General features: G+C 40.1%; 1 protein-coding gene across 1 annotated transcript in view; it reads right to left on the reverse strand.

Moving 5' to 3' along the window:
* Window positions 1-24,689, reverse strand: part of ZDHHC13 (zinc finger DHHC-type palmitoyltransferase 13) — a 3,021,844-nt gene that overhangs the window by 2,109,876 nt on the left and 887,279 nt on the right. Inside the window, exon 5 of the mRNA XM_044082531.1 lies at window positions 15,694-15,838. Coding sequence (XP_043938466.1) covers window positions 15,694-15,838 — 145 coding nt within the window. The remainder of the gene's footprint in view (window positions 1-15,693; window positions 15,839-24,689) is intronic.

Below are 24,689 nucleotides of genomic sequence, written 5' to 3' on the forward strand. Positions count from 1 at the left end.
AAGATAGGTAATTGCTAAGGAATGCCTAGAAGAGTTGGAGAGAAAGCAGTTGTTCTTATAGAGCATACCTAGCTTTTGGTGGGTTTTCTTTATGTTTTGTTGTATGTGGCTATCAAATTTGAGGTGCTCGTCTATAGTGATGCCAAGGAGTTTTGCAGATGGGACCACCTCTATGGTTGACTTGGTTTGGCTTATGATTTTGAATGCTGTTTTATCAAATGTGCAAGCCCTGGAGGGAGTGAAGAGAAGATTATATTATATTATATCCATAAAGTAGCAGAAAGTATTCTAAAACTAAACCAACATGGGAATGGAGAAAGGAAATTTTGCCAATAGGAATGACTGTAATTAGGGATATAGAAAATAGGCAAGAGAGGGATGGAATTTATTGGAGAAAACTGGCAAAGGAACCAAGGTACTGGAAGGAAATAACTAGAGAGGGAAAGATGATAGAATGGGAAGACACCAAGAATTTATCTGGACTGCAGGTTAGAGATTGATATCAATCCCTGATAAGAAAGGTAGAGTACAAGCAAAGAGAAAGAAATACAGGGGTCCTAAATGAAAGACCAGCATTAGCAGAGTTTTTAATAGAATCTAGAACAGAAGCTGCCATTAAAAAAAGGAATAATAAGTACAGCATATAAAATATTGCATGTTAACTATGGAAGAGAGACTGGATTATTAATTTACAAAGAAACAATGGGAGGATATATGTAAGTCTCCCAAATATGCAACAAAATCTAGAAGATTTAGAATTTTTGCCTGGAAATGTTTACATAGATATTAAGTAGACTCCAGAGAATTTTTCATCAGGCAGGCAGTAAATGTTGGAGTTGTGAAGGGGAAGAAAGAGGTAATTGGGTACATATTTTCTGAGAGTGCAGTGAGTTGGTGGACTTTAAGGATTCCCTGTAGGATGCACTGTCAGAGATGCTGGGTGGGCAGATTGGTCTGACAAGGGAGATGATCTTTCTGAGATATGATAAAGAATTGGAAGTACCTAGACATGGTAAGGCCTTGCTGTATCTAATAATAGTGGCTGTCAAAAAAGCAGTTACTAGAAAATGGAAATCAAAATCTAAACCAACTATACTGGAAGTAGTGACTACAGTAACAGAGATAAAACAACTCGAACTGAGATCTTTAGAAAGAGGTAGGAGCAAACTACACAGGAAAAAGGTGAATTGTGGGAACAATACATAGAAGGGAGGAGTGCAGTCTAAAAGGCAGCAGGACTTAAATTAGCTGTGTAATGTTTGAGTAAGAAAGATTGGGTAGATTATAAGTGATATATAATGTTTGCAACTGGGTGTGTGTCAGTATGGTTTGTGATGTAAAATGCTTGCAACTTGGATCGTGTCAGTGTGGTTTGTCTTCATTTATATAAATGTATGAATGCCTATGTAGTTCCTAGGTTCATAGGTAGGTACTAGGCTATCAGCCCTGGGGCCTATATAAGCCTAGCCAAAAAGGTTCCCTGGCTTTCGCCACCCAAGAAAATTATGTTCCTGTGCCCCTGTTAAGCAGTGCCGCAGAAGTGATCCCGGGGTGAATTTTCTATTTCCCATCCAGTCATCAAGATTTTTGTTAGAGAAGGCCAATGAGGAGCTTTGCTTGACATAGATAGGTAGTTTGTTCTAGAGTATGGGAAGTGTCTGGGACAGGAATCTATCCCTCCAGCATGTCCTGTTTATTGTGGTGACAAGGTTTAGGTCCCTGGAGCGTGTGGTTCGGAGAGATTGGGATTTCTTTAAGTGTAGCATGTCCAACAGCTGTGGGTTAGACATGGCTTTGTATGTTAGGCAGAGATCGCCTCTGAGTAGGTGATATGCGACAGAGTAGAGCTTGAGTTTTTTGAGACGGTCTGCGTATGGCATCTGTTTGAGGCCGGTAAACCTCTTGGTGAGCTATTTCTGTGGCCTTTCCAATTTTTGTAGGTGTCTTGTGAGATACATGCCAAACGGGGCATTGTACTCTATAATGGGTCTGATGAGGGATGAGTAGAGAGGAACAATGACCTCCCTTTTTCTAGAGGAGAACCCTTTTGCAATGAGGTGTGCCACATAGAAGGATTTCCTGACTACTGTGGTGATGTGGTTATCAAAGGAGAGACTACTGTCCACCTGTGTCCCGAGGTCTCATTAGACTTTCAGTGTTTAGTGAGCTACTGCCTATGTGGTAGTTCAAGGGTACCATGTTTTCCCCAAAGGGGGTGACAATGCACTTCTTGGCATTGAGCTTGAGGCCATGACTTTGACACCAAGCATCTGTGATGGTTTAATTAAGATGTTTCTTGTTTAGAAAAAGGCAGGAATTAAATAATTTATGTAATATTGCTTAGGTTATATGATATATAGCAATATATGTAAAGCATAATGTTTGTCATGTTAATGTAGTTTGATTACTTCTGTATGGATGTAAATTTGCATGTGTCACAAGTGATAATTCAATAAAGGTGTTTGAAAAAAAAAATTCCAGTTAGACTTCAAGGACAGAAGGAAAGAAAGAATGAATAAAAGACTGGAGCTAATCAAAAGGCAGGCAACATGATACAACTCGGGTCAATCAAGCCAGGAGACTAGAAAATAAAAACTTAAAAAATGGAAGGGGGTAAGTGGGTGGGATGCTGAGGAAGGAAGAAAGCAGATAAGACAGATGCATCATTATGGTGAGTACATTACTTATGTATTTGATATGGTCTTTTTCGTCTGTTCCTCAACTGATGGGGCAGAGTCCACAGCCAGAGAAACCTCAAGGTAGTCCTCAAGGAAGGATATTCCAAAGTACAGCAGAGCCAAACTCTGCCCTGTTTCTAAGATGCCCAAATTGTAGTGAGCAATAAAGGTATGAATATTAGACCAACTGTCAGCTATGGACACTCTGGATATCAAAAAGGTAAGGATATGGCTGCAAATCTGGTGGAATGGGTCTTAGGAGGTTTAGGGAGTGTCAATCCTTTCTTCTTCTTCTTGACAAAAGAAATGCAATCAGTGAGCCATCTGGCTAAAGTCACTTTTGAAACTGCTTTGTCCAAATTGGCTTTGAAAAAAGAGGCAAATAATCAGTCTGATTTTCTCATACCTTTTGTTTTATGGTGATAAAAATCAAAGCTGTCTATGACTATCCAAAAGGTGCAGCATATATTCAACTTTGTTGGAAAACGTTGGAAAGGAAACAGGAAGTTTGATGGACTGATTTGTAGCTGTTTCTGAAGCCACCTTAGGTATAAATTAAGGATTAGTATAGAGAGATACACAGTCCTTGTAAAACATCAGATATGATGGTTAGAAGAGAGAGCATGGAGTTATGTTACCCATCTGCCTGATGTGATCTCAACCAGAAAAATATTTTTACAAGACAAAACTTTAAGTCCACCTTGGTAGCTCATTCAAAGGGGTCATGACATATGAGTCAGGGCTTGAGGCAGTATTGTTAAATCCCATAGAGGAATAAGACCTTTAATAGGGAAATGTAGTAATAAGGTGCCTGTGAGAAAGGTGTTGCATAATCTAGAATATGCCTAGGATAAAACATTACCTCCTACATGAAAAATTGAGATGGCTGCAAGTTAGATCTTTACAGTAGAATAACTACTTTCACTGTTAAATATGGAAGCAAGAAAGTCTAGGATAACTGAACCAAGAGTTGAGAAGTGGCCTAGTTAACTCGGGAAAGTCCAGAGAGAGAATCTCTTCTATTTGCTCTTACACACCTTCCTAAGAGAATCCGTCTGAGAAGATATGAGGATGTAATAAACTGGCGAGGAAAATCTGACTGCCAAGCCATCACAAAGTGGAGAAACCATGCAGTCAATTTGAGGGTCTGACTGTCCAGATGAGCCATCGCTGATGGAGAAAAGATCTTGGGTTGGATCCAATATCCAAGGGAGGGTACAACAGATGAGGCCACAGGAAGGGAAAACCATACTTTTTGAGACAAGAACAGGGCAATGAGGATTACTTTTTTCATCTAGTGAGACACTTTCTGAAGAAATTTGAGAATTAGAGGTGTAGGTGGAAATGCATATAGGATCCCAGGGGGCCAATCATGATTAGAGTCCTTCAGTGACTCCTCCCCCATGGGGGCATCACACCAAAGTATCTGCTGCACTTGGAGTTGAGAGGAGAAAATAAGACACCACACCGTGGATGATCCCATTAATAAAATTTATTTATGCCTACACAGCGTTGAGCGGCCACATGACAGAGAGAGATGGACCTGCTCAGTTTGCCTGCTAGCACACTGGACTTCCCCAGGATATGCATTCTCAAAAAGGAAGCGGCCAGAAGAGATTGTCCATTGTCAAACTCTCAGAACCTCTCAACATACAGGGTAGGATCTAGTTACCCCCTGCTTGTTGATGCACCAGACTACTGACATATTGTCTGTTTGGATGGTAATCATCCCTGGAGGAAGAGCATTTTGAAATGCCTGCAACACTAATAAGACTGCTCTCATTTCCAGAACATTGATGTGAACACTGACCTGCAATTGGGACCGAGTGCCTTTGACCATCCTTCCCAAGTAATGCCCCCCACCCTAGTTGGGAGGCAGCCATAGGCACTGTGACTTTGGGTGGTGGAAGGATAAAAGGGGTCAAGTTGTGTGTTCCTTGCACATCTTGGTAATCCATATCAGTTTAGACAGGGGGTACTGTCTTACTGACCACTGCATTGCAAGTGGTCATTGTAGTACTCTCATATAATACCTTACTAAGTTTTCAAAAATCTAAGGAGTTGTAATACCAACCTTGCTCACGAGGAAGGAAGAGACAGAATATGGGATACTTGACTATGTCAAGTGTTTATTCTTGTCTGCAGTAAGTTTGCGATCTGTGTCACCATATCCAGACGAGCAGCAATAAACTCGAGGACTTGAGTAGGGGAGAGCTGGCACTTGGTGTAGTTCACTATGATGCCCAGTTGGAGACATAGTTGGATCAAGTAGACCCTGGCTTGAATAAGTAGAAACTTGTTGGGAGTCATCGAAATATGGAAACACAAGGAATTCCAGAAGTCTCAAGTGAGTTGCAACCACTTCCCTGCACTTGGTGAATACAATGGAGGTTGTGGGGAGGCTGCTGGGAGGCCAAAGGACAAGCCCCTGAACTGGTAATGACTGGCTCACAGCTGGAAGCGTAGATATTTTCTTGGCTCACATGTCTATTTTAATGTGATAATACACATCCTGGAGATCTGTCAAACACATCCAATCATCTTTGCACACCAGCAACACAATAGACTCAATTGTGACCATTCAAAACTTCAACCATCTGAGCTACTGATTCAAACTGCTGAGATCCAAGACAGGTACCAGGTCCCATTTCTTTGTGGCACCAGAAAGAACCTTGAGTAAGTTCCAAATCCTTGCTAATTTGGGGGAAACACCTGGATGTCTCTTTTGGCCAGCAGTTTTTCTATTTTTTAGCTGCTGCCTTCCTCTGGCTGGGTGGAATGTTGGAGACTTTTCTGGACTGATGCGGGTGCTGAAGGAAAAAGGGTATGTAATAACCTCTGGATATGATCCTCTGCGCCAAAGTATCTTTGTGATGGCTGTCCAAGTTTCTGGGTGCAGATGTCCCCCGACTGCCTCCAGAGTGCAGCAGGAAGGCAACCTTTCATGAGTGCTTGAAGGGCATCTAAGAGAAAGGACCCAGGAAGCCCTGGTTTTGCAAGTCTCCTCTGGCACATGGGCAACATCTTCCACGGGAGTTTTCCCCTCTGCTGCAGACTAACTGTCCCCATAGGAATCCTGGGAAGAGCCTTGCAACTTACGGAGCCACATCTTCCTACCACCTCTCTGGTTTTGAGGAAAAGGTCCTTTGAGAGTAGAGAAACATATCCCTATGGGAGATAATGTCTTACCATCTTGCTCACTCCTAGATAGAGTTTTTTTTACCTTGGGGCCAAATAAGGTGGATCCATTAAAGGAAGCACTGATGAATGATGATTTAAAAGGCTCCACAAAAATCACAGAAGTGCATCCAGGCACACCATCTCACAGCGAAATGCCTCATAGAGGTGTTCAAAAAGGACTGTAGGGTGGCCAGCTGCAAAGAAATGGTCTTCTTGTCCTCTACAGACATGGATCTGAAAGGGAAATGGAAAACTTCTTGATCAAGTCCCCTCTGAAATCCTGTAATGTGTACCAAATAGTTCAGTAACCCGATCATAAACACACTTCCCAAACCTCTTCAACACCCTGGAGACTCTCTCTTCAGGGAATGTACAGCAGAACACTGTTCAGCAAGTTCTTCCTTGGTGAAAGTTGCTACCACCATAGCATCAAGTTGGGAGGGGCCCTTTCTCTAATGGGCTCAATTCATGGGTGCAACAAGGTACTTATATGGCCTTTTGGGCATAGGCTCTCTGACATCCAGATCCTTCCAAGTCTGGTAGGAGACAAGGTCCACAATCTTGTCCACCAGGGGAGCTACTCATGACATAGCTGAACAGGCTCCAAAAGTCTCGAGAAACACTGAGTCATCTCAGAGAACCGACCACTTTCTGCCTCAAATGTTCAAGTATTTCATTGAAGGAGACATCCTTAAGAGGTGATCTGCTGGACTCTTTCCCTTCATTGAAGTTAGTGTCTTCCATCATGGATTCCTGTGGGTAATCAAAGTGCCTTGTTTTGCATGTACACTTCCAAGAATGCTCCCTGGTGGGATGCTCCAGACAGGACTTGGAAGTGTGAGCAGAGTCCTGGATAAGGATCGTCTCTAGGCTAGAATGGCCCAACTATGTCAATGGGACAGCATGAAGACACTCAGAGGCCAAAGCAGATGGTTGCAGAGGGGGTGCCCCACAGGGGGGGGGGGCAAGTATGCCTTGTTCTTGGAGGTGGAAAATGCTCTCTCCACTACCTCAAAGGCAGAAGCCATGGGAGAAGCAAGGGTCACTCTGGCAGGAGCTGAAATCACCTGCCTAGGATGGCTCAGAGTATCACCACAATCCTGCCTGGAAGCAGACATCACAGCCAAGCTGTCCAGTGCTGAAGCCCCAAAGGAAGGGACAGCTCAGAGAGCATCGGAGTCTAACTCAACCCCCTGGAATCAGTGCCAGCACTACAACTCCATAATCCCTTTGGCTCTGACAGTATAGGGCTGACTGGATCACAGATGCGGTCAGCGTCAAGGAAGGTCAGACTTCTGGATTGGACACAGACAAACTTGGAGCTCTTGGGTCTAATGGCTCCTAAACGACAGGTTAGATAAGAGGAGGCATCAACAGTTGGGTTTGGGCTGGTGGAAAGCTCATGGGTCTGACAGGAGAAGGAGATGGTAAAACCTCCACCTGAATCTGGGCTCAGAGAAATTTTCTAATCATCCTGCCCACATCTGCTTCAGCTAGGCTCCTAGATGAACTGAGAGATGTAGAGATTCAGGGTGGCCTGGAAGCTCTTCGAGGATTCTCCTGTAAGAAAGGAGAATGGATTGTAGAATCTATTGGCTCAGGAGTGAAACAAGAAGAGCAATTATCCAGTGATTTGATTATGGCCCTCGTCAGATCTGAGGAACCAGATGGATCCAAAAGGTTGGAAACTTTAAACCCAAAACTGAGGAAGGAGAATGACAAAAGGATCATTTCCTAAACTGAGGAAGGAGACTGACAAGAGGATCATTTCCTAAACTGAGGAAGGAGAATGACAAGAGGATCATTTCCTAAACTGAAGAAGGAGAATGACAAGAGGATCATTTCCTAAACTGAGGAAGGAGAATGACAAGAGGATCATTTCCTAAACTGAGGAAGGAGAATGACAAGAGGATCATTTCCTAAACTGTGGAAGGAGAATGACAAGAGGATCATTAACTAAACTGAGGAAGGAGAATGACAAGAGTATCATTTCCTAAACTGAGGAAGGTGAATGACAAGAGGATTATTTCCTAAACTGAGGAAGGAGAATGACGAGGATCATTTCCTAAACCGAGGAAGGAGAATGACAAGAGGATCATTTCCTAAACTCCTTGTCTTTGGTTGATGAATCCTCCTTAGTCTTCTCAGAAGATTTTTTTTGAAGGGGGGGGGGGGCTCTAGATGAAGAAGAAGAGGTTGAATGAAACAATATTTTCAGCACTAGCTTGTTACAGCACTCAACTAGTGCCTCATGATTAAAACCTGAGCAGATTTCACATTCCAAGATGGGATGATGTAAGACAATAAATGTATTCCTGGTGAGCATCTGAATTTGGGATCTTATGCTCACAGGAGGTACATTTGTTTTTGAAACCAGTAGGCTTGTTGGTCATACTGGAAAAGGTCACTCAAAAAGAGAGAATACCAGCAGTGGTACACAAGGGTAACAGAGATGTAACCTCGACAGGTAGCACCACATATAAAGGACAAACCAGCAACACAAGGCCTGTAAGGGAGAGCAAAAAAGAAAAATGACCTTCATATATATCTATGTGTCTGTATGTGTGTGTGTTTGTGTATGTATGTGTGTATGTATGTATGTGTGTATATATATATATATATATATATATATATATATATATATATATATATATATATATATATATATATATATATATATATATATATATATAGTTTACTATCAAATAGTCAAAGTTCAAAATAAATTCCTACCTGAAATATTGACGCACATGTTCGAAACAGAATGTCAAAGAGGTCAGAATGTCACAAACACACTTCCTTAAGAGAATCCGACCTTTCCTGACATCAGTAGACTGCAGTCGAACACTGCGCATCACATGGCAAGCCGCCCTGCACCCCCCCCCGCAAATTACATATTCCAACTCCGAGATTGCACTACAGTGGGGAAAAGGGCACATTTCCTGCTCCACACTGTACCGCAATCTCTTTTCATAAGGATGAACACATATGTGCGAATGCACAATGCATTTGCTGAACCAGGACACGCAGAAATATATATATATATAGATATTTATATATACACATACATATATATATATATACATATCTGTGGTGGTCGGACCTTCATTCGCAATTTTGATCGTAAAAAAAATATATATATAAAAAAATAAATTATTTATATATATATATATATATATATATATATATATATAAATACATATACATACACACACACGTATATATATATATATATATATATATATATATATGGTCTGATATTAAAATCCTGAAAGGCCTTAACATCGAATATATGTACATTGATACAAAGGTCAATGTACATAAACATCGAAACAGGTCTTCTTCTTTCGACTGCTCCCGTTAGGGGTCGCCACAGCAGATCAACTGTTTCCATTTCTTCCTGTCCTCTGCATCTTTCTCTGTCACACCAACCACCTGCATGTCCTCTCTCACCACATCCATAAACCTTATCTTAGGCCCTCCTCTTTTCCTGTTACCTGGCAGCTTCATCCTTAGCATCTTTTTCCCAATATACTCTGCATCCCTCCTCAGCACATGTCCAAACCAATGTAATCTTGCCTCTCTGGCTTTGTCTCCAAACCTTCCAACCTGGGCTGACCCTCTAATATACTTATTCCTAATCCAGTCCGTCCTTGTCACACCCAGTACAAATCTTATCATCTTCAGCTCTGTCACATCAAGCTCTGACTCCTGCCTTTTAGTCAGTGCCACTGTCTCCAACACATATAACATAGCTGGTCCTACCCTCTTGTTGGCCTTCCCTTTCACACTTACTGGTACTCGTCTGTCACAAATCACTCCTGACACTCTTCTCCACTCACTCCATCCTGCCTGTACTCTCTTCTTCACCTCTCTTCCACACTCACCATTACTCTGAACTGTTGATCCCAAGTATTTAAACTCATCCACCTTCGCCACCTCTACTCCCTGCATCCTCACAATTCCTCTATCCTCCCTCTCATTCACACACATATATTCTGTCTTAGTCCTGCTGACCTTCATTCCTCTTCTCTCTAGAGCATATCTCCACCTCTCCAGGGTCTCCTCCACCTGTTCCTTACTCTCACTACAGATCACAATGTCATCTGCAAACATCATGGTCCACGGGGACTCCTGTCTGATCTTGTCTGTCAACCTGTCCATCACCATTGCAAATAAGAAAGAGCTCAGAGCTGATCCTTGATGTAATCCCACCTCCACCTTAAACGCATCCGTCACTCCCACCGCAGACCTCACCGCTGTCACACTACCCTCGTACATATCCTGTACCACTCTTACATACTTCTCTGACACTCCTGACTTCCTCATACAATACCACAACACCTCTCTAGGCACCCTGTCATATGCTTTCTCTAAATCCACAGACACAATGCAACTCCTTCTGACCTTCTCTGTACTTCTCCATCAACATTCTCAGAGCAAACATCGCATCTGTTGAGCTCTTTCCTGGCATGAAACCATACTGCTGATCACTAATCATCACCTCCCTTCTTAACCTAGCTTCCACTACTCTTTCCCATAACTTCATGCTGTGACTGATCAATTTAATCCCTCTGTAGTTACTACAGCTCTGCAAATAACCCTTATTCTTAAAAATCAGTACCAAAACACTTTTTTCTCCAATCCTCAGGCATCCTCTCACTTTCCAAGATTTCATTAAACAATCTAGTTAAAAACTCCACTGCCATTTCACCTAAACACCTCCATGCTTCCATATGTATGTAATCTGGACCAACAGCCTTTCCATTCTTCATCCTCTTCATAGCTATCCTTACTTCCTCCTTGCTAATCCACTGCACTTCATGATTCACTATCCGCAACATCGAAACACGTCATCGGTGAAAATCGCAATGCCAAACTTGTTTGTTTAGCCAGCAGCGTGATTGTTGGGATAAGGAAATATATCCTTTTCTCCACTGTAGTGCGGCCTCAGAGTTGGTATATTTAAGTAGGGCATGGGGGGGTGCAGGGGAGCTTGCCCTCCTGCAAAAGTGGGTTAATTTCAGTTTTTTATGTTAGTTTGAATGCACCTGTGAAGCGTTCTTGCTTGACGTAACACTTTCGGCATTGTGATTTTCATCGATTACGTGTTTCGATGTTTATGTACATCGACCTTTATGTGTCGATGTACATACATTTGATGTTAAGGCGTTTCAGGATTTTAATATAGACCCATATATATATATATATATATATATATATATATATATATATATATATATACACACACACACATATATATATATATATATATATATATATATATACGTAAGAAAAAACAGAACAGCTTAAGAAGCTATCAAAGTACCACAAAAAGCACTTGTCTTAAACTACTAACACACAAGCTACAGTAGACCACATCCATACACTGAAGTGGCAAACAAGAACTGAAGGAATTCAAGCTAAAGAGGAGAATTATGGGTAAGGGATTGAGCTCAAGCTACAGAGCCAAAGTTTTTAGAAGTTGCTGAAGTCAGATCTGAAACCCACTGGTTGCGGGACAGACAATAAATACATCAGATAATTAATTAAATCATGTTAAAAGATATTTAAAAATTTGGTAAAAGAAAACAATGAAATAACATTTTCTGTATAGCCATGGGCAAATGTAGAAAAAAATATGTGGAAGGTGCAAGTAAAGAAAGACAAAATATATCTGAAATGTTTTGAGAAGGCTGGGGATTTCTATGGAGACTTATGTTGGATAAATTGTCTGTGAAGTGAAATATGACATATAAGGCAATTGAGGAAACATTTTTAAAAAAGTATGTAAGGGAAGAAAAATTGCAGCACTGTTTTCTGGACTGCAAAGGAAGCAAGAACTTTTGGAATGTTTTATTTTTCCACTATAGTAAGTGTGGAAAAGATGAAGTGTAACAAGGATAATGAAGAAGTAATGTTGTAAAAAAATGATGGCTGTGCATGAAGGGATACGGAGGGTAACTAATGAAAACAGTATGAAGGGATATGGAGGGCAACTAATGAAAACAGTATGAAGGGATACGGAGGGTAACTAATGAAAACAGCATGAAGGGATACAGAGGGTAACTAATGAAAACAGCATGAAGGGATATGGAGGGTAACTAATGAAAACAGTATGAAGGGATACGGAGGGTAACTAATGAAAACAGTATGAAGGGATACGGAGGGTAACTAATGAAAACAGTATGAAGGGATATGGAGGGTAACTAATGAAAACAGTATGAAGGGATATGGAGGGTAACTAATGAAAACAGTATGAAGGGATATGGAGGGTAACTAATGAAAACAGCATGAAGGGATATGGAGGGTAACTAATGAAAACAGCATGAAGGGATATGGAGGGTAACTAATGAAAACAGCATGAAGGGATATGGAGGGTAACTAATGAAAACAGTATAAAGGGATACGGAGGGTAACTAATGAAAACAGCATGAAGGGAAATGGAGGGTAACTAATGAAAACAGTATGAAGGGATACGGAGGGTAACTAATGAAAACAGTATGAAGGGATACAGAGGGTAGCTAATGAAAACAGCATGAAGGGATATGGAGAGTAACTAATGAAAACAGTATGAAGGGATACGGAGGGTAACTAATGAAAACAGTATGAAGGGATATGGAGGGTAACTAATGAAAACAGTATGAAGGGATATGGAGGGTAACTAATGAAAACAGCATGAAGGGATATGGAGGGTAACTAATGAAAACAGTATGAAGGGATAAGGAGGGTAACTAATGAAAACAGCATGAAGGGATATGGAGGGTAACTAATGAAAACAGTATGAAGGGATATGGAGGGTAACTAATGAAAACAGCATGAAGGGATATGGAGGGTAACTAATGAAAACAGCATGAAGGGATATGGAGGGTAACTAATGAAAACAGTATGAAGGGATAAGGAGGGTAACTAATGAAAACAGCATGAAGGGATATGGAGGGTAACTAATGAAAACAGCATGAAGGGATATGGAGGGTAACTAATGAAAACAGCATGAAGGGCTATGGAGGGTAACTAATGAAAACAGTATGAAGGGATATGGAGGGTAACTAATGAAAACAGCATGAAGGGCTATGGAGGGTAACTAATGAAAACAGTATGAAGGGATATGGAGGGTAACTAATGAAAACAGCATGAAGGGATATGGAGGGTAACTAATGAAAACAGTATGAAGGGATAAGGAGGGTAACTAATGAAAACAGTATGAAGGGATATGGAGGGTAACTAATGAAAACAGCATGAAGGGATATGGAGGGTAACTAATGAAAACAGCATGAAGGGCTATGGAGGGTAACTAATGAAAACAGTATGAAGGGATATGGAGGGTAACTAATGAAAACAGCATGAAGGGATATGGAGGGTAACTAATGAAAACAGTATGAAGGGATAAGGAGGGTAACTAATGAAAACAGCATGAAGGGATAAGGAGGGTAACTAATGAAAACAGCATGAAGGGATATGGAGGGTAACTAATGAAAACAGTATGAAGGGATATGGAGGGTAACTAATGAAAACAGCATGAAGGGATATGGAGGGTAACTAATGAAAACAGTATGAAGGGATATGGAGGGTAACTAATGAAAACAGTATGAAGGGATACGGAGGGTAACTAATGAAAACAGTATGAAGGGATACGGAGGGTAACTAATGAAAACAGTATGAAGGGATATGGAGGGTAACTAATGAAAACAGTATGAAGGGATACGGAGGGTAACTAATGAAAACAGTATGAAGGGATATGGAGGGTAACTAATGAAAACAGCATGAAGGGATATGGAGGGTAACTAATGAAAACAGTATGAAGGGATATGGAGGGTAACTAATGAAAACAGCATGAAGGGATATGGAGGGTAACTAATGAAAACAGTATGAAGGGATAAGGAGGGTAACTAATGAAAACAGCATGAAGGGATAAGGAGGGTAACTAATGAAAACAGCATGAAGGGATATGGAGGGTAACTAATGAAAACAGTATGAAGGGATATGGAGGGTAACTAATGAAAACAGTATGAAGGGATATGGAGGGTAACTAATGAAAACAGTATGAAGGGATATGGAGGGTAACTAATGAAAACAGCATGAAGGGATATGGAGGGTAACTAATGAAAACAGTATGAAGGGATATGGAGGGTAACTAATGAAAACAGCATGAAGGGATATGGAGGGTAACTAATGAAAACAGTATGAAGGGATAAGGAGGGTAACTAATGAAAACAGTATGAAGGGATATGGAGGGTAACTAATGAAAACAGTATGAAGGGATATGGAGGGTAACTAATGAAAACAGTATGAAGGGATACGGAGGGTAACTAATGAAAACAGTATGAAGGGATACGGAGGGTAACTAATGAAAACAGTATGAAGGGATACGGAGGGTAACTAATGAAAACAGTATGAAGGGATACGGAGGGTAACTAATGAAAACAGCATGAAGGGATACGGAGGGTAACTAATGAAAACAGTATGAAGGGATACGGAGGGTAACTAATGAAAACAGTATGAAGGGATATGGAGGGTAACTAATGAAAACAGCATGAAGGGATATGGAGGGTAACTAATGAAAACAGCATGAAGGGATATGGAGGGTAACTAATGAAAACAGCATGAAGGGATATGGAGGGTAACTAATGAAAACAGCATGAAGGGATATGGAGGGTAACTAATGAAAACAGTATGAAGGGATATGGAGGGTAACTAATGAAAACAGCATGAAGGGATATGGAGGGTAACTAATGAAAACAGCATGAAGGGATATGGAGGGTAACTAATGAAAACAGCATGAAGGGATATGGAGGGTAACTAATGAAAACAGCATGAAGGGATATGGAGGGTAACTAATGAAAACAGTATGGAGGGTAACTAATGAAAACAGCATGAAGGGATATGGAGGGTAACTAATGAAAACAGTATGAAGGGATACGGAGGGTAACTAATGAAAACAGTATGGAGGGTAACTAAGGTAACTAATGAAAACAGTAAAGTGTACATATTGTGAAACTGCATGACATGATATAAGAAACGTGACAATATTGTTGAAAAGAAAGAAAAATCAGGCAACCCCCTACTCTTTTCGATAAGTGCCATGGGATCTTTTACATCTACCTGAGCTACCACTAGATGGAGCATTGGTTTTATATCACATCCAAAGGATGGCATACTCTGGATTACAGCACCCCCTTACCCTGCACTGCAGTGTCAGTACTGAAAAATGAATACAACTACCTGGTGTAGGCAAAGAACTCACAGCCTTCTGATCTTCCAGCACCAAAGGTGAGTGTGCTACCTGTTGACAGCTATTGTCTTTGCCTCTTGGCTCAGATTTTGACTGAAAAGGTCTTTGGACTAACTCAACTACCCAGTTAAGCAACATATGTATGTATGTATGTATATATACATACATACATACATATGCACTTAAACAAATACATTAGGTATATGGCATACAAAGGGAAGTGGGTGGGCTTCTTTCTGTGCTGGCAGTGCTGCAGTATCTTCTGGCAGGGGGTTGAAATGTAAGACCTCTGAGTACAAGTTTAAAACACTTGGCTTCACCCTTTTACTGCTGTTATTGTCATTACCATACACTTTAACTTAGTTCATTGCTATGTTCATTCGTGAATGCAAATTACTTAGTTGCAGTGGCTCACACTAGAAATATTGTTACTTTTACAACAGTAAAAATAATCCATTACCACAGAGTTTAATATATAGCTTGTATCATATAATTCCCATTTCCAAATTACATTTGACACAGACAAAATAAGCTACTGTCAACAGCAATAAGTATAGGAAATGTACTTCTGCTCAGCTTTATGTAATTTTCCGCAACACATACCTGTCCCTTTGCTGCAAGATATGCTACGATAGGAATATGCTGGAAAAGTACTGCTAGGTGAATAGCACTATAACCTTCTCCATCGATTAGTAGGGGATCTGCACCATATTTCATCAGCAGCACCACCATAGGCAAGTGACCTTGCCTAAAAAAACATTAAATGAATTATTCAAGATCACAGTCAAAAGCTGATTTGGTATCTATATATTTTTACATTTGTTCTCTACTCTGCTTAAGAAAAGCAAACAAATAAATAGAAAAGAAAAAAGAACTGCATAAATACAAACAGCTTAAAACAAATTAAAAAGCAAGGTTTACAAGAAACAGCATACATGCTATGTGGTAATTCTCATCATTACACACATATAAAGCACATCAATACGCATTCTTGGACAACAAGTCCAATTATAGTGGAGGTCAGGGACAGATGGTGACAGATTTAGTAATTACAGAATTCCATCTATGTAACCATTTTCTATACTCACTTAGCCCGATTTAGGGTCAAAGGAAATACTGACCTATATCAACAAAGAACATTTTTTTCTGTTTAAACATCTTTATTGAATTATCACACACAGGCAAATTTACTTTTATATAAAAGCAATCAAACTGTATTAACAATTTCATGTTTACATTATACTTCACATATATTGCTACAAATCATATAACCTAAGCAACATTACATAAACTATTCAATTCCTGCCTTTTTTTAACAAGAAACACACTTACTAAACTATCACTTACAACATAGTCAATCATACATTTATATAAATGAAAACAATCCTAGTTGCACGCATTTCACATCACTAACTATACTGACATTCCCAGCTGCAAACATTATACATAACTTATAATCTACCCAATCATTTTCAGTCAAACATTACATAGCACATTTAAGTCCTGCCTTCTTTTAGACCTCATTCCTCCCCTGTATTCATTGTTCCCACAATTCCCATTTTTCCTAGGTAGTTTGCTCCCACCATTTTCTAAAGATCCCAATTACAGTTGTTTTATCTCTGTTACTATATACACTATATACTATACAAAAATATACTTGGTTTAGATTTGATTTCCATTTTCTAGTAATTGCTTTTTTGGCAGCCACCATAATTAAACACAGTAAGGACTTGTCATGTCTAGGCAATCCGATTCTGTACCATAGCTTAGATAAATCATCTCCCTAGTCACACCAATCTGCCCACCCAGCATCTCTGAAAGTGCATCCCACAGGGAATTCTTGAAGTCCACCAACTGACTGCACTCCCATCAGGTGGGTTGAGAGCAGGAGCATTCCCAGTCAGAGGAGAGACAACAGTGGAGCAAGGTCTTAAAGGTGGAGTGGTTATGGGTAGTTCTAATGTGTGAAGAAAGTGAATTCCATAATCTTGTAAGGGAGAAACATAGTAAGAGTTGCCCCAGAGAACATGTGGGTTTTGCAAACTTAGAGGAGATTTTGACTGTTGGATCTGAGCACTCTTTGAGGCTGATACATTTTTTAGGGTGGAGGAGAGGGAAGGACAGTTAGAGGGTTTGAAAATGAGCTTATGTGCAGTTGTAAGTTGAATGTATGTCAAATAGTTAGGTTTGATACACATTCAAATCGGGTAATCCCAATTCGCCCTGATCTACTTGAAGAATCAGCTTATCCCACTCGACTCTTGCCATCTTCCATTCCCAGATAAAGTCCTTTAGCTCTTTATTAATTGCTATCCACAACTTCTCCTATTGTTGATAAAAATATGCCTGACCTGGGTATAAGACTAATGGGACTAATAAATTTTAACTGCTTGTATCTTACTATCCATATCCATATAACAAAGCTTCCATTCGCTCAATTTTTGTATGATCTTTTGTTTAGTCTCTTCCCATATATCCTTAGCTGCCACATCAGAATAAGTTTTAATCCATTCTCCTAAATATTTAATTTTATCATGTCCCCATAAATATGGATACTACTGACCCAATTCATATGTGGGTACATAATTTACTGCTATTGCCTTTGTTTTAGCTTCATCAATTTTGTATCACAAAAATATTTGAAACAGTCTCAAAATGTTCCATAACATTGTAATGTCTCTTTCTGGTTTTGTTAGGTATAAAATAATATCAGCTGCAAATACAGACAGCTTTTCTTGACAACCATACCAACTATATCCTTGAATTTCCGAGTCCCTTATTTTCTTTGAAAATGGTTCTAAATATAATGCAAATAACAAAGGGGAAAGAGGATATCCCTGCCTGGCTCCTCTGCTCAAGCAGAAATTATCAGCTGTGCCCCTGTGCATACACAAGTGTGCTTTTATAGAGCATTGTTCTCATGCTTCCTCCTTATATCGTAAAGTTGCTGTATGCACAGGGGCGCACTTTAGTTCTTTGTACTTGAAACAGTTGGTATTGACCCAAGGGGTGGACCATGGGAAACAAGAGAAGAGTATAAAGAGCTCTACTGGCAAATAGTGTTGGAAGCCTGTAGATTCCCTGGTCTAAATGATATGATCTCTCTCGTGCCTGTGTTAAAGCTCAGATCTGCTAAATTATAGACTAAGTTTTCAATGTTAAACAAATCAATATGGATTTTTATATCAACATAAAACACATTAATTTTACATGTGTGTATTTATTTATTCATTTTGCCACATACATTATGTTTGAGTTATCAAATGACATCATGTGTGATTTTATCATTGTCCACTAGATGGCGTTATGGCATTAAATTTAATTTTATTATTTAATTAAACATTTTATGTGTAAATTATGAAATAAAATGAATGTTTTTAAACTGGATTCTTTTAAACATGTATAACGGTTATATTTGATATTAATTAACTTAAAGTGAATTAAGTGTTTTTACAAACAGTTTTAAACAAAAGGGTTAGGAAATTTATATGTTTTTGTATTAACTGAGTGTTGTTTCTCACTGGTCATTATTTGATTGTTAGCTATTTAAATATGTTGGTTAAGTTAGGTTAGCATACTCATCTGAAGAAGTTGTTTGGACGAAAACGTATTTGTGATATTGTCAGCGTTAATGTGTGTTTGTTTCATTGACTATTAAAACTGTTTGAGTTTTGGGACCGGTTGGACCACTGTGCTTTTTTAATTTGTTTACTACATCTCACCATCCCCTGAATAGTGGAATGAATTTATTCCTCTTCTGCCTGGTGTACAAAAAGTAATCATTCTCCTAAAACACTCTGTTGTCTCCCACTTTTAGTATTTTGTCCTTCTGCCATAGTTTTATCAGAATCAACTCCTTCTGCTGGTAGGATTGCATCTTTACTATTAAAGGTCTATGTTGCTTTCTCATAGCCAGGTTTGGAGCATACATACAATGTGCCCTTTCAACTAACAACTCCTCCTGTGGAATACCAGTCCAGTTGCTTAATTCTACTTTCATAAATTAATACAGTCTGTTCCTTCCAGCTTCTCTGGTATAGTTGAAAATATCAGATTTTCCCTACGTGCTCTGTCCTTTAATTCTATTATTTTTTTGAAACACATCTTCCTGAGCAGACTCTTATTCATAGCAAAAGACACATTTTTCCAACAAAAAAAAAAAAAAAAAAAACAAAAGAAGCAGAATAGCTAGGTTCAAGGCTTTTTACTTCTTTACACAGCCCAGTACCTCTGCCTTTCTCCTTCAAAGGATACAGTACCATATAGCTATAGCAAGCCACTTTTTATACAGGCAGAACCCCCATTAATTACATTGAATTACATCCAATTAAACCTTTTAAAGTGCCATTACAAAAACTAATTCCTATACACAAATAACAAATACATATTTTAAACAACCACTTATATTATTTTAAATAAATATATTCATTCACATTTTTAAATAAAAATATGTAAATAAATATTTATTCCTAAACCAGTTTTAACTACATAAAAAAAACTTCACTTTACCAAATTTACTTCAGGGTTGAGGCCCCTAGGACATAAAGTTTGATAATTCAATAATTCAAAATACATTTACTGTCCATCTCATTCAACTTTATATCTTCACCCCCTATGTGCAGAATAGGCTGTGCCAGCACACTAAAAAAGAAAGAAGCATCACTCCCCTCATGTGCATTAACAAAATGTTCAGCAAATGGACTTTCCAAAATGTTCTTGCGAATGTCACCCAAATGTTCCATAATCCTCACCTTCAAAGCTCTCTTAGTTTGCTCAACATACATTTTTGTATCACTGCATCCACATCACACAATGTATATCACTCCAAATGAGCTACAATTAAACCTCCATCTACAATTACACTTTTTTTCCATTAATGTAAGTACCTGAAATATTCTTAATGTGATTACATACTTTACAATGGCAACAAGCAAACACCCCACCAGACTCCTGAGGAACACTAGTAAGGGCCATGTTTAATAATTCTTTTAAATTAGCATATCTTCCATAAGAACATTTTACAAATTTTGAAAACAAATGACCCAATAATTCATCTTTATACACAATGTACCACAAATCCAAAATTGCCTTTCTTTGGTCCAGATGACATACCTGTGGAAGCATGGAGGTGTTTAGGTGAAATGGCAGTGGAGTATCTAACCAGATTGTTTAATGAAATCTTGGAAAGTGAGAGGATGCCTGAGGAATGGAGAAAAAGTGTTTTGGTACCGATTTTAAAGAATAAGGGTGATGTGCAGAGCTGCAGTAACTACAGAGGGATTAAACTGATCAGTCACAGCATGAAGTTGTGGGAAAGAGTAGTGAAAGCTAGGTTAAAAAGGGATGTGATAATTAGTGATCAGCAGTATAGTTTCATGCCGGGAAAGAGCACTACAGATGCGATGTTTGCTCAGAGAAGGTCAAAGGAAGTTGCATTGTGTTTTTGTAGACTTAGAGAAAGCATATAATAGGGTGCCTAGAGAGGAGTTGTGGTATTGTATGAGGAAGTCGGGAGTGTCAGAGAAACATGTAAGAGTGATACAGGATATGTACAAGGGTAGTGTGACAGCAGTGAGGGCTGTGGTGGGAGTGACAATGTGTTTAAGGTGGAGGTGGGATTACATCAAGGATCAGCTCTGAGCCCTTTCTTATTTGCAATAGGGATGGACAGGTTGACAGACAAGATCAGACAGGAGTCCCCGTGGACTATGATGTTTGCAGATGACACTGTGATCTGTAGTGAGAGTAAGGAAGAGTTGGAAGCGACCCTGGAGAGATGGAGATATGTTCTAGAGAGAAGAGGAATGAAGGTCAGCAGGACTAAGACAGAACATATGTGTGTGAATGAGAGGGAGGATAGAGGAATGGTGAGGATGCAAGGAGTAGAGGTGGCGAATGTGGATGCGTTTAAATACTTGGGATCAATAGTTCAGAGTAATGGTGAGTGTGGAAGAGAGGTGAAGAAGAGAGTACAGGCAGGATGGATTGGATGGAGAAGAGTGTCAGGAGTGATTTGTGACAGACGAGTACCAGTAAGAGTGAAAGGGAAGATCCACAAGAGGGTAGTGAGACCAGCTATGTTATATGGGTTGGAGACCGTGACATTGACAAAAAGGCAGGAGTTACAGCTGGATGTGGCAGAGTTAAAGATGTTAAGATTTGCACTGGGTGTGATGAGGGTGGATAGAATTAGGAATAAGTATATTAGAGAGTCAGCCCAGGTTGGAAGGTTTGGAGACAAAGCCAGAGAGACAAGATTACGTTGGTTTGGACATGTGCTGAGGAGGGATGCTGAGTATATTGGGAAAAAGATGATAAGGATGAAGCTACCAGGTAACAGGAAAAGAGGAAGGCCTAAGATAAGGTTTATGGATGTGGTGCGAGAGGGCATACAGGTGGTTGGTGTGACAAAACAAGATGCAGAGGACAGGAAGAAATGGAAACAGATGATCCGCTGTGGTGACCCCTAACGGGAACAGCCGAAAGATGATGATGATTACTTCTGAAAATAAAGAGAATCTAGAAACCAAATACAAATCTCTGTCTACCCCCAACACTTGCAACATTGCCCTTCTTTAACACATTTTTAACCACAGCTTTACCTTCTATCACTTCCACAACAGCCTGATTAAGATCCAGTTCCTTATAAGCTCTTACCATAAGCCTTTCTTTCGTCTCCAATAAAAACTCTGCCCTACAAATTGTTTCTGAGGTATTACAAGCAATTTGCTTAAACTCACCAAGGGAAAGAGAATTCATTAAATGGGGGGATGCATACTATCTGCATGTAAAAAATTATTTACCGCAGTAGTTTTCCTAAAAGGTTTAAACTGAATTTTATTCATGGAATCTACATAAAACTCCACAGCCAAAAACTGAATAGAAGAAACTAACCAACGAACTAAATAACTACCGAACTAACCAAACTAACTACCTTGCCCAAATTTTCCTAGAATTTATAAACTCAAACGCCCTGGAACAACTGGTCAACACTCCCACCAAAGGTGACAACATACTGGACCTGGTCATCACCAACATGGGCGACTGGTGTTCCACACCTCAGGTCAACCCCTTGCTGGTTAGATCTGACCATAAACAAATCACTTTGGATATCCACATTCTGCCCCCACCCCCAGACAAGGAAACCACCATGAAAAACTTTTCAAAAGCAAATTTCACGTTACTTAAGATGCAGGTGGAAAGTGTCAAAGGCCCCATGCTAAAGGATAACACTGTCCAAGCTACAAAATCGTTTACTAATGCATTCTACGGGGACCTACAAGAATGTATGGATCGTGCTATCCCAAGCAAAACCATGACTCACTCCTCCAAGAAAAGAAAACCAGTCTGGTGGACCCCTGCCATAAACAAACTATACAATAGAAGAAGGAAACTAGTACAGAAAAGAGTAAAATCCCAAGAAGGGAAGACATCCCTGATCAGTAGCAGCAAGAAACTATGAACCCTCATAAAATCTCTAAGACGAGCTTTGAAAGAAAACTTGCCAAAGACTCCAAAGATAACCACAAGGCATTCTTTAGTTATGTCAAGAATCTAAGTGGCAATGCTCAGATCTGCTCTGAGTTAGTGCAGAATGGCACAAAATACACTGAACTGACCGATATTGCCAACTTCCTGGCAGACAGGTTCAGTGCAAACTTCAACCCCTTCTCACCCCCAAAAGGGCCCATAACCATACCAGAAGAATGTAGAGCCCCTGAAATCACAGAGACTTAAAATAGCCCTCTCCACAGCCAAAAAAACAGCATCAATGGGACTGGACGGTGTCCCAGACTGCGTCCTACACGAGCTCAAAGATGAACTAACTCCTCACCTAAACACACTGTTCAAACTCAGCCGCTCCACAGGATACATACCCATAGAGTGGTGCACAACTATGGTTATTCTGCTCCGCAAAGGTGGAGCCACAACAGACCCCAGGAACTATTGCCCTATAAGCCTGACTAGCTTGGTCTGCAAGGCTATGGAGCGCATCATCATGGAACTCATTAACAGAGACATTGGGAACCTCCAAACACTGGACCCTACCCAGTTCGGCTTTGTTAAGGGCAGATCATGCCTCCTAAACCTGGTGGACTTCTTTGAGACAGTTACCAAGGCTATTGAAGAGGGAAAGATGGTACACACAGCCTACCTAGACCTCATAAAGGCCTTCGACACCATTCCCCATTCTGGTATGATAGACAAGTTTCACCAGCCTGAACATAAACCCCTATGTCACAAGATGGGTTGCCAATTGGCTCACGGACAGAACCCACATGGTGAGAGTTGCGGGAGCTAGGTCTGACTCTAAATCATTTACAAGTGGCATTCCCCAGGGCTCAGTCCTAGGACCCCTCCTGTTCGGCATATACTTCTCAGAGGTACAGACAAGCACAGGAGGACTATGGCTGACCAAATTCAGACAACTGCAAACTAGGGGCTATAATTGACTCACCGGCTGACACAGACATCCTCCAAAAGGGTCTCACTGACACGGACACCTGGTGTCAAAATCATGGCCTCAAGCTAAATGCTAAAAAGTGCATAGTTATTCCCTTTGGAAATAAAGTACCACAAACTACCACATAGGTGGTAGTCCCCTAAATACGGAAAACGTAATAAGGGATCTGGGGACCCAAGTAGACAGTAATCTCTCCTTTGATAATCACATTGCCAAAGTGGTTAGAAAATCCTTCTATGTGGACCACCTAATCACAAAAGGGTTTGCATCCAAATCAAAAGAGGTCATTTGTGCCCCTATACTCATCACTCATCAGACCCATCATAGAGTACAATGTCCCATTTGGGGTGTACCTTACAAGACACCTGCAACAGCTGGAAAGATCACAGAAGTACCTCATCAAGACGATCACTGGCCTCAAACAGATGCCCTATGCAGCTCAACTGAAGAAACTCCAGCTGTACTCAGTTGCATACAGCCTGCTCAGAGGTGATCTATGCCTGACATACAAGGACATGTCCAACCCAGAATTGATGGACATGCTCCACCTAAAGAAAACCTTATCCCCTCAAGCCACACTCTCTAAGGATCTAAACCTCACCAGAAAAATAAATAGGACGTGTTGCAGGGATAGATTCCTGTCCCAGAGACGTCCCATGCTTTGGAACAAGATTCCAATCTAAATTAGGCAGAGCTGCTCGCTAGCACTCTTCAAGAGAAACCTTGACGAGTGGATGAGAAACAGAAAGTTTACCCTGGGGATCACTTCAGTGGCTCTGCTGGACAGAGGCAGAGGGAACTAATCTAAGGGGGCGGCGAAAGCCAACATATTCTGGCTAGGCTTATAAATGCCTTTGGGCAGATAGCCTAGTACCTACCTATGAACCTAAGACCCACCCTTCAACACAGAAAACTTCAATCCATGCTCTTTCATATTTAACTCAGAGAGAAACATATCAAATTCCTCAGAATTTCCTCAACATAAGAAAATGAAATCATCTATAAAATGTTTACACATCACTACATGACTCTTATAAAATTCAGAACGGTAAGTTAATTTTTTTCTCAAAGTAACCCATATACAGAATAGCATATGTAGGGGCATATGAAGCCCCCATTACTGCCCCGTTTTGCT

The sequence above is a fragment of the Protopterus annectens genome, chromosome 9.part0 (genome assembly GCF_019279795.1).
Source record: "Protopterus annectens isolate FY-2018-M chromosome 9.part0, PAN1.0, whole genome shotgun sequence".
NCBI classification, from domain to species: Eukaryota; Metazoa; Chordata; order Ceratodontiformes; family Protopteridae; genus Protopterus; species Protopterus annectens.